Source organism: Carassius gibelio, chromosome A1, assembly GCF_023724105.1.
Source record: "Carassius gibelio isolate Cgi1373 ecotype wild population from Czech Republic chromosome A1, carGib1.2-hapl.c, whole genome shotgun sequence".
NCBI lineage: Eukaryota > Metazoa > Chordata > Actinopteri > Cypriniformes > Cyprinidae > Carassius > Carassius gibelio.
The window spans coordinates 2,591,334-2,603,140 of NC_068371.1; the positions used below are offsets into that span (position 1 = coordinate 2,591,334).

At 36.4% G+C, this 11,807-nt stretch overlaps 1 protein-coding gene across 3 annotated transcripts; it reads left to right on the forward strand.

Moving 5' to 3' along the window:
* The first annotated feature begins 724 nt into the window (after window positions 1-724).
* On the forward strand, window positions 725-11,348 carry LOC127952782 (arfaptin-1). Of its 3 annotated transcripts, none has more exons than XM_052551668.1 (9): window positions 725-951; window positions 2,400-2,665; window positions 4,970-5,062; window positions 5,719-5,797; window positions 7,414-7,517; window positions 7,973-8,194; window positions 9,230-9,387; window positions 9,486-9,660; window positions 10,196-11,348. In XM_052551668.1, exons 2-9 carry the CDS (start codon window positions 2,402-2,404, stop codon window positions 10,349-10,351), a joined length of 1,251 nt encoding a protein of 416 aa, XP_052407628.1. In that variant the 5' UTR covers window positions 725-951; window positions 2,400-2,401; the 3' UTR covers window positions 10,352-11,348. The 3 variants fall into 3 exon arrangements, with proteins under 3 accessions (XP_052407628.1, XP_052407536.1, XP_052407696.1); XM_052551576.1 differs by having other exon boundaries at window positions 731-951; window positions 5,719-5,809; XM_052551736.1 differs by lacking the exon at window positions 2,400-2,665 and having other exon boundaries at window positions 734-951; window positions 5,719-5,809.
* The last annotated feature ends 459 nt before the right edge of the window (window positions 11,349-11,807 follow it).

The window sequence follows — 11,807 nt, forward strand, 5'->3', positions numbered from 1 at the left end:
AATAAAAAGATTATTAAACATTAGTAATGTTTTCTCTTGTTGCAGGTATTTGTAGTCTTTAGTTCCCCCTACTGGATGGCTTTCAATTCTGATTTTTATTTTTTATATTTTTTTAAAAATAAATCTGCCTTTTACAAATCAGTGCAGAGAGCATATTTTAACTTTAAAAATACATGCATATTTATTTTGTTTACTGTTAAAATTAGGGCTGCCAACAAAATTTAATCACAGTTCCTAATTTGAAGGCAATTAAATTAAATATTGCATAATATCCAGCTGTATTATAAGAAAATGTACATTTTACATTAAAATTGCACAAAAAAGTTACTTAAAATAAAAGGTGCTATCTAGTATCTAATTATTTTATTATTCTATTGGTGATTAAAGACAATATGATGCTCACAAAAATGATAAATGCTGAGATGGAAACTAACTGAAACAAAATGAGTTGAAGTATAAACTAAACTGAAATAAATATGCATTAAATCTTAATACAAGTGCATTTATTTACATCCACCACCAAGTAATGTGATTTGATTATTGATGGTTTGTAGCATTCGTAGAACAAGAGCAAGTAGATTTCAAAATCAAATCATGAACTGTTTTTTAAATGAAAGTTAAATAACACACCTAGCTACTATAAAAGCACATGAAAAGTAGACTGGTTTTGATGGATGCTGCTGGTTGTGTAGTTGCTGTGTGATGCTGTGCATTGTTTCCCGATGTTGCATTGTTGATTTGACCACTAGGAGACAGACATGCTGTGGCTCGAGGAATATCTGCTCACACACGTCCTCTTCCGGGTGTGTTTGAAAAGGCTTTCTCTGAGCTGTGTGTGGAGGGATTCGCTGGGTGTCGAATGAGACCCACAGTACCTCGAACTCAAACCGAGCCCATTTTTAGGAAAAGATCCGTGCAGCGTGGAAGAGACGCGCTGTGATCCGCGTGCAGGTGAGTGAGTGCTGCTGGACGAACAACTGTTGCGTCGCTGCTCGTGTGTGTGTGTGTGTGTGTGTGTGTGTGAGTGATGGCTTCAGTGTGCAGGGATGATCCTATGTCTCTCCTGTCATGATGAAAAGTGACTGAAGGAAATTCAGCCAGACAGAATAACAGACCGTCGACGTTCCACGCCTTGAATGATGAGGAGATGAGAAGAGTGGGGGTGAAAAAAACGGAATGTCACTTAGTCATTGATATAATAGCAATTATGCTGATGCTTAATGACGCTCGTATAATTGATATAAAAGCTGCATTGAGAGTAAAAGTGCAGGTTTATGGCGTTTTGTAACGCGCTCGAGGAATAGGAAGTAACTCAATCGAAACTTTGTGACGCGCGGCGCAACAATGTAGCAACTGAGAGATTGAAACTCCCGGGAGGAAGAAGGCAGCTTGTGTTTACAAAGCAAATGTTTTTTAACAAACACCTTGTATATGTGCGTGTTGTGTCGTCGGGAAGTAAAAAAAAAGGGTTTACGTATCCATGATGCGAATTCTACTGTGGTAAAGGATTAGCTTATGAATATTAACTAGGTCACGTGACTGAACGCTCCAATGAATGCGTGCAAAGCGTGACCGAAGCCTTCGCCGTATTAGGTTTCAGCATTTTATTTTGGCTTTTTTTTTTTTACATTTCCTTTAGTTTTCCTTGGCCTACTTTTACCATCCTTCTATCAAAACGAAATAGATGCTTAAACTTTATGAATATTTTATTTCAAACTGACTGAATCATCACAATTTACAATGTCCTGTCACAAGATGGTTTAAACATGTACACATTTTAATTACATGCTGACAGTATGGAATTTGACCGATCAAGTGTATGAACATGTAAGAGTTTGCTTTTGGCATTTAATTGATAATTTTTGATATTGTCGTTTGCTGAACATGAAAATATGTCTAACTCAATAATAAAATGACATCTTAGTCTTGGTTTAGAGAAACTGTAATTGGAGCTCATAATAAGTGCACTTTCTAGGTTAACTCATACTGACAGATTAGATTATTCATTAAGCTGCACTGTTGCTCATCATAGAAGAGAATAATTCATAATTCTTCTCTTAACCATCCGTTTCCTTATTGAACCATAAACACTTTGGGTGTGAGTCGTGTAGACTGGTGTACAAAGTGCTGCAAATGTCTTTTTATGGAGCGGACACATTTATTAACTGAATTTGTCTAAAGTAATGCAAGGATGCAGTCTTTTTTTAAACCCTCTCATTGAAAATTTCATTTCAGCATTCAACGCTGGTGTCTGGGTATATCTGATCTGTAATAATTACAGGTTGTATGTACGTCAGACAGACTTTTGTTCCGTGATGTGCAGCATAATGCCAGAACGCCTTCAAGCCTCAAGAAGGGAAGACTGTCGGTCCGTGGCTCACTCCTATGTTTACTTTCAGGAATGTCAGAAGCTAGTTTTGTCTCGGAGAAAGATGCCTCGCAGGATAATCGGTCGGGCCCTAATGAGCAGGGCCCTCAAAATACTGCTGACTCTCTAGAGCAAAGCAGAAACAGCCTGGATGAGACACACATGACTGAAATTGACATCAGTGAGGACAAGGACGCTGGAAAACACAGATATACTCCCAGTGATGATGATGAGGATGAGGAGGATTCTCAGGCCCAGAGGAAAACTAGTGGAATAATTGAGGATGATGTTGAAGCGGTGAGCAGTGTGGAAACAGACGCTGATGTGAAGCTTGGCTTATGCTTGATCTCACTCCTGCATGTTGCTGTTAATTTGATTTAGCCGAGTTTTCTGTGAGTTTAGAAGAGCTAGACCTATGCCTGACTGAATTATGAATCATATCTCTCTCATGTCTTCGTGAGGTCTCCTATATTTCTCTCTGCAGGTGGTGGTGCATTTCTTTACCCTGTTATGATTGCATTTAAATATTTAACTATTTTAGTTTTTTATTTTACAGTATTTTATGTAGTTAATGTTACATTATGTATATGTTTTTTTTTTTCAGAATTTTAATAACATAACCATTTATTGGTCATCAGCCATAAGATTTATTTTCAATTATAATTATATATCAGTGATCATCTCAACTTATTAATGATGCTCTTAATGCAACAGCGGACTCCTAGCAGAGAAGTGTGAGCATTTCTTTCGAAAGCAGATGATTAGTTTGGTTTCATTATATAGAGTATTTTCATTTGCTGCAACGTCACTTTTTTTTTTTGATATGGCACAAAAACAGTATGTACTGTATACCAATAATTTAAACTTTTTTTTTTTTTATAAACAACAGGACACTTCTATCAACTTCTATTACCAACAAGGGTTTTTTATTTTTCGTTTTACTTTTTTGCTTTTTACAATAACAACCAGACGTTCTAGAGCCGGTCCTGATGAGAAAATGTTTATTTGATGCTTTATCTTATTAAAACTCTTTCCTTTTCTTCTGCTAACTAAGAAGTTTTCTTTAGAGATCCATCTTTAATTTTTCATGAGGAGATGGCTATAAGGGCTCTGTCTGAATATACTCTGTGTGCTGTTTTCACCGGCCAGACAAAGCGTCCGGTCTTGAAGATTCAGTTCACCGAGCCTCTCAGCAGAACACAAACCTTAATAGCTGTTTTTATAGTTACACATTAAGCCACATGCAAGGGCACGGAGAAACCAAACCACCTTGAAATATGCTGTTATTTAGCTTAAACTGCAACCTGAGACCAAATAGTGACAAAAAAATGCTCATATCTGGCTTTGATTTGCATATGTGTCTGAAGAAGGCACTTTAGGGTTTATTGGTGTTTGTAAGTCTGAAATATATCAGCACTGGTCAAAATCCATATTGCATATTCAATTGTGAATGCTAATTTCCATCTGTTCTTACCTTTGCTATTATGTAGCACGAATTAAACACTGATTTAGTAGATCTTTATCTAAAAATTTTATACAACTTTTACATTTATTTGTTTTATTTTTACATGAATTTTTATGCAACCCAGTATAGAAGCAATATAGAAACTATTATCAGTCATCAGGGACTTGTTTATTAAGATTTTTTTAGCAGAATTATTTTTTTTATCTTATGCTAATTTAACAAAAAAATAATTAAGTAAATAGTTAAAATAATTTTAGCTGCTGTTTTTGTGTTTGCTTGGTTTTTATTTTGTGTTTATGTAAATCTTGTGTCGGTGCATCTTTGCATGTCCACTTTTCCTTCATTATTAAATTAAATGAGACAAATCGAGGACTCTCTGGTGCGGACTTCAACAGCATTACAGCATGTAATATTTATTAAAATAATAGGTCAGATTTAGCCCTAATTGGTGCATTTTCTCTTTTGTCAAGACTTTATGTTATACACCAGTTATACTGAACATTATGTGTATTAGCTGCACATACTGTACTGTTTTTTAAAAAAATATGTAATTTTATCATATTCCAGCATAGGATTAATTCCATTCAAAAGAGTCTCCTATGCTCTTAGGGTTGCATTTATTTGATATACATGCAGTAAGTAAATAATTTAAAATAACTTTTCTTTTTTCTTTTTTTAATTCATTATTGATGTAGTTAAATGTATGCATTGTTGTATATGTGAAAATGATGTCTAATAAATTGAATGCATCATCGCTAAATAAAAGTATAGCATTTTTGAATACACTTGTGAATGCTAGTGTATTTGAAAATGTGTCCCAAACTGATAAAAATGATCACCAGATGGCAGTGCAGTCAGACTGGGCTATTATTCCTGTAGCTGTAGTAGTACAACTCCCCGGTTGATGTTAAATAATTCTTCTACAGCAGCAGCTGACCTGATCAGTTTGGTTTATACAGCGGTATTTTCTCTGCTTGTGGTGCTGCAGTTAACCCTTCACGAGCCTGACGAGCTGCGGCTGTGCAAAGCTTTCTGGTGGTGGCAGCGCTCTGCATCTGAACTGTAGCTTTAATGCTGTTTCTGTCCTAGTTCTCCTAGTTATTGTGTGTGTGTGTGTGTGTGTGTGTGTGTTGAAGGTGGCTATGGCAGAGGAGGCCCACAGAAGCCCAGCTGCTCAAATCTCAGTCACCAGAAACGGAGACGACAGTCACCAAGAAGTGTTTCAGAGGGTAAGTACCCATCATGCACCGCTTCCACTGTTTCTTGTCTTTTGATCCTCTAAAAGTACCTGTTTCAAGCAATGTTTCACCAAAAATAGTCGAGAATGGTGTCTAGCACCTCTTTTAACCCTTGATTATACATGCATTTGGTTCCGCCAGATGTGTACAATGTGAAACAATGGCACTAGAATGACAGGGTGAGTTTCTTAGCAACAGACGAAAACAATCATGAATTAATTAGTGCTTACCTCATTAAATATTCATGAGCTTTGTACAGTCACAGAAACTTTCACACACACACCGTATTTAGTTTCGGTGTCTGAGGGCACTCAAGAAGACTCAAAATGCTTTAATTTGCTTTTATGCACTTGTGCATTTAAGGTGACTTATAACACACACCGCAGATTTACCAATAGTTTTTACCAATAATATGCCCGTTATAGATTGTATCGTCAAATTTATGTTATTCACCTCAATTAGTTTTCAGTGTTTGGATTTAAACCAGCTAATATCCCTGGTACCCAATGTGTTTAACCCTTTTTAAATGTACAAAACTGATACTGTTTTGAAATTAATGATTGAAAACGGAAAACATGGCACACTGCTTTTTTTTGTGATATCATATATTTTTATTCTTGTTCTCTCCCCATTTTATTTCTTTCCAGGGTGTTTCACACATCGTCTCCTCTGGACCAATCACATCACACTTCAGCAGCTCACCTGAAGACTGTGCGGTGAATGAGGGCGAGTACACAGGTACAACACGAACTAATCATTGAACATGACTATCATCTGAGTATTCGTGCAATGGCTCAATGAATGTGCTTACATAAGATTACACAGAGATTCACAACTTGCTCGGAAACTGGTGTAACGTTGCTCATTTAAAACACCTCTTTCAGTGTAATAAATGAGATCAGGTTAGGGTTGTTGTATTTTAGGTGAGTAGTGTTAGAATATCCTCTCTCTGTCCAGTTCCTCTAATGTGAACCACATTTGTTTGTCTGCGTTTCTCTTTGAGTGTGTTGCAGAGAAAAGCACAATTTGAATTTGAAAAGAAAGGTGTTCCTGTCTCATTACCGGGTCGTCTGTGATCTTTTTTCCCCTATCTACTTCCCCTTTCATTATTTCATCCTCGTCTACTGTGTGAATTAATTAGGACGTAAACCACCTCTTTTTATTATTCCTCTATATCTCACATGTCACTTATCAGCTGAGGAGAATATGGAGCTGGATTCATTCATGTGCTGCAGTCGCAATATAATGTCTATGGGGTTTAGGATTAGACAAAAAAATGATATCTCAGTATTTTTGAGTTGGGTTTCGATTGGAATAATTAAAACAATATTTGGCTGAGTGTGTTTTTGTGCTGGTACTTTAGCTGGTTTAGGCCTGTGATGGATAAATATGACACTAAAACTGCCAGTAGGGGGCAGTAAGTCCCTCTGTTAATGAACGATTCACTGAATCATTCATTCAAACGATTCATTCAAAACGCCTGATTCATTTAGAAACCAACCAAGTGACTGTCTTTATGAATGGATCATTGAATCATTTAATCAAACGATTCATTCAAAATGCTTGATTCATTTAGAAAGGAAGTGACTCTGTTTATGAATGGATCATTGAATCATTTAATCAAACGATTCATTCAAAATGCTTGATTCATTTAGAAAGGAAGTGACTCTGTTTATGAATGGATCATTGAATCATTTAATCAAACGATTCATTCAAAACGCTTGATTCATTTAGAAACCAACCAAGTGACTGTCTTTATGAATGGATCATTGAATCATTTAATCAAACGATTCATTCAAAACGCCTGATTCATTTAGAAACCAACCAAGTGACTGTCTTTATGAATGGATCATTGAATCATTTAATCAAACGATTCATTCAAAATGCTTGATTCATTTAGAAAGGAAGTGACTCTGTTTATGAATGGATCATTGAATCATTTAATCAAACGATTCATTCAAAATGCTTGATTCATTTAGAAAGGAAGTGACTCTGTTTATGAATGGATCATTGAATCATTTAATCAAACGATTCATTCAAAACGCTTGATTCATTTAGAAACCAACCAAGTGACTGTCTTTATGAATGGATCATTGAATCACTAACTCAAATGATTCATTCATTCCAATGTATTTTATTTAACACCAGTGTTTTTCAGTAGTTCAGTCTGTTTTAGTTAACAGTAACAACAGTGAACTGATCTGATTTGTCAAACACAGAATTATCTTGGATGTAAAAATTGATTGACTTGATTTATCCAATCATCATCGTCTTATCAAATCAGATGACATACTTTAGTCTTCTAGTCTTATTTTCGTAACCGGATGTGGTTCTGTCATCAGGTGCTTTGTCAGAGTCAGGAGCAGTGGTCCTCGCTGATGACATTAAGAGTCCTGCCATCGAGAAACTGGAGCTGATGAGGAAGTGGAGCATCAACACTTATAAAGTGAGGGATTCGTGTCCTAGTGGTTATGACATGTGTCAGTCATCCACGTGTTTAGCGTTAACATGCATGTGCAATTCTACTTTAGTCTGGCTAGTGACATTTCTCAGATATGATCCCTTTCAATATTTCATGTCTTCTCTATAATATTGCTGTTACAAAAGATACAGAGTTCTATATATCCTCTATGCCCCTTTAAAAAAAATCCTTTCTTATTGCCCAATTTGCATTGTTAGGTCGCTTTTTTTTCTTAGTGATTCATAAAAGTTGGCAGCTGCATGTCTTTTAAGAATTTTTAAAAATGCATATTTTATGAATTGCAAATCTTTACTGTTCTACCGAAGAAAAAAAAGTCACCTGCATCTTGATTGGGCTGAGGGCGAGTAAACAAACAGCACATTTTATTTCTGGGTGACGTGTCTCTTTAACAGATTTTGTATCTTGTACTTGTCTTGCAGTGCACGAAGCAGATTCTGTCGGAGAAGTTAGGACGCGGCTCTCGTACGGTTGATCTGGAGCTGGAGGCTCAGATCGAGATTCTTCATGAAAACAAGCGAAAGTATGAGCATGTTATCAAGCTGGCGCAGACGCTGTGCATGCAGCTGGCGCAGATGCTTCAGACGCAGAGACAGCTGGGCGACGCATTTGCTGACCTTAGTCTCAAAACACCCGAGCTACATGCAAGTATAAAACTATTTAAAGAAGCTTTTCCCTGTAATGTTGCATCAGCCGTAGCCTCTTGACTTTAAACAAAATGCCATCAGTTAAATAAAAAAAAATGGATGGTAAGCGCATTAAATTTTAAATGTGGTTATAAATGATGCATACACATTTTAACAGTGTTTTCACTCTTTTTTATCAGTATTTTGAGAGTCAACGATCTCAGATCATCTCACAAAAATCCTACATACATTTTTTTTTTAGGTTTTAAATGGCAAAAAAAAAAAAGTGCACACTTTCTGGTTGTCAAACTTAGGTTTTCACTATCACCTTTTTTATCAGTTTAACACATCCTTGCTGAATAAGTCTTAATTTATGTTAAAAAAAATGAAATAAATGTATGACCCCAAATATTTGAATGGAAGTGTATTTTGTTACAAAACATTTCTATTTATTATTTACTGAAAAAAATCACTGGTTAAAAAAATAAACAAATCCGTATATTTTCATGATTTCTGATGATCATGTGGCACTAAAGACTGGAGTAATGATGCTGAAAATACAGTTTTAATTGCAGAAATAAATTACACTTCAACAGATACTCGCATTGAAAACCGCTATTTTAGATTATAATAATATTTCCCAATATTACACTTTTTTCTGTATTTTTGATCAAATAAATACAGCCTTGATTTCGTTTAAAATCTTTTAAAAGTCTTACAGATCCCAAACTTTTGACCAGCAGTGTTTACAAACTAATATTTCACTCTAATCCAACACAGATAAGTCTGCATAGAATATGGATTGCCTTCCGTACAGTATAATTCATTCATGGACTGTTTTGGGCACACTTCTGGTATTGATGTTTCCATCATGAATACTAAACACTTCATGACTGGACTCTCTCCAGAAACTGCATTGGCTCTCGAAGAGCAACATTTCATTTCATTCATTTATTTGCAGACGTGGTAAAGTCTCAGTGCAGTGCATCTGTTTCTGTGTCATTCTAGTTGCTGCAAATACAGATGCAATCTCTATTTATTAATGTGTTTCAGGAGGAATTCGGCTACAATGCTGAAACCCAAAAACTCCTGGCCAAAAATGGAGAGACTCTATTAAGAGCTATCAACTTCTTCATCTCCAGTGTAAAAACTCTAGTGGATAAAACTATAGAGGACACCTTGGTCAACATCAAGCAATACGAAGCAGCGAGGTCTGAATAGATCTTCACAAGCCACTGTGCACTACTTTATATTCATTTATTGAGCAAAGCAACCCTCATTCTCTAAATTGTTTGCTCTTTTTGGGTAGGATTGAGTATGATGCGTATCGCACAGATTTAGAGGAGCTCAATCTGGGTCCGCGGGATGCCAACACGCTTCCCAAAATCGAGCAGTCTCAGCAACGTTTCCAGATCCACCGTGAAAAATACGAAAAGATGCGCATCGACGTCTCAGTCAAACTCAAGTTTCTGGAGGAAAACAAGGTAGGTCGAATGTATCTTGTGACCGTATTTTCCAGACTATAAGTCACACATTTTTTCATAGTTTGGCTGATCCTGCGACTTATAGTCAGGTGCGACTTATCAAAATTAATTTTACATGAACCGAGAGAAATGAACTAACAGAAATCATTACCGTCTCCAGCCGCCAGAGGGCGCTCTATGCTGCTCACTGCTCCTGTAGTCTACACTGAAGACATAGAGCGCCCTCTCGTGGCTGGAGACGGTAATGTTTTCTCTTGGTTCTTGGTTCTAAATGAATGCGACTTATAGTCCAAAAAATACAGTAATCTAAATGTAAACACATTTTAGGATATAATCAGCAATACATTGATTGAAAATTATTTTATTTAAATGTTTTCTTATGCATTGTTTGAATTTACTGAAATAGTTTAATAGTTGAGGTGTGTTTTCATACCTGCTTTGACCTCAGAGATTTATTCTGATTCATATTTTTAGATGACAGTTTTGGCCATCATCAAGTTTTATCAGCAGTTTTATTTCATCCTCTTCTCCTCAGGTAAAGGTTTTACACAACCAGCTGATTCTCTTCCACAACGGCATCGCCGCGTACTTCGCAGGCAACCAGCAGCAGCTGGAACAGACCCTGAAACAGTTCCACATCAAACTAAAGTTACCCGGAGGAGAAACCCCCTCTTGGCTGGAGAAGCACTGAAAAGAGAACCATGAGGCAACCCCTTATCACTCCTTTCCCTTTTAACTCCTTTCTGGACACTAAAACTCTCAATAAACCCATACGACAGGAGCCCGTTTTGATAAAAGAGAAATATCAAGCTCCTCTCTTTGTCCTTGCTGTGTCTGACTTCACACTTGAAGTTCAGTTTTGAAACCAATGCTTTTTCTCCAGGCAGAGAGTTTGAAACAATCGAGTTACCTGCACTTTAACGGTAGACGAATACAGACAAATAAACAGGAAGAAATGAATGTTGTAGAGACGAAGATGATTTAAAATCAGTCTGAGACTACTTGCTTTTTCACTCTTTTTAGACCAAATTTTTCTTTATGTAACCACACTGTTATATTGGTTTCAAATACATTGGCATAAATGTCCACGCTGGCATGTAGATCTGAAAAGTTGGCTTAATTTAGTACAAAGTTGAAGTTTTGCTGCGCTGTCACAAGAAAGGGCAGGATAATCAGAAGCTGTGAACTCAATCGTTCGGTTCTTCTGTCGTGATCCTTTTGTAGATCGCAGTGTAAGGTGACGAAGCTGTGTTTCTGACCTGATGTGCCTTGCTCTTTGTCAGTCATCGTCAGTGTTGTCAGGAGGTGGAAGAACAGATGCTCTCATTGCCTTCCTACAGAACACAGAATGGACCAATAAACACAGCCACACATGCATACAGACCAGCAGCTTGAAATGACAATCCATGCTATCTGTTCTTGTCCAGTTAGATTTTTTTAAAGCATTGCATTTCTTCGATAACTAAGCCAGGAATCTATTTTGTATAAAATATAAACCAAACTGTTAGAGAGAATGCATCTGTGAGGTCTGACTGACATGCATACACGCTTCTATATATTTGTAAAATCTTTGGGTATAAAAGAATTTTGTTTTTGAGGATTTGTTGGTTAATGATGGATTGGTTGAAACAGACAGTCCTGAATGTTGAATCATGGGATACTATAAAAATAAAACGTTTTATTCTTAATTCTTGTGTATAACTCATGTTTTTTTTGTTTTGTTTTTCATATGACGTCACGGTGCAGACTGCCTTCAGAGGGCGCTGTTGTCTTTCTTTCTTTCTTCACGCAGTGTTGCCACGGACTTTATCTAGTGTTACATAATCACTCAATTATTCTCCACTTTTTGGAATCTAAAGCCCCTTTTGTCCCAGACAATATTAAAAAGCCTTCATATCTGAGCCGATAAGTACTTGCGGTGCTTCTGTTATACAAATAAACTCAAAAGATTATGCCAGTTTAATGTGCATCCTTAGTTTTATGTTAATATACAATTAAATAATTCTAAAAGGGTTTCCCTTGAAGTTTGTCGAGGTCTCCTAGTGGCTCCTAGTTTTATTATTATTATGGAAAACTATGATGGCACTGAGAATGTAGTTAATTATATTTTTACATTAAATTGATAGAAACGGGCTTGAAGTAGCTAA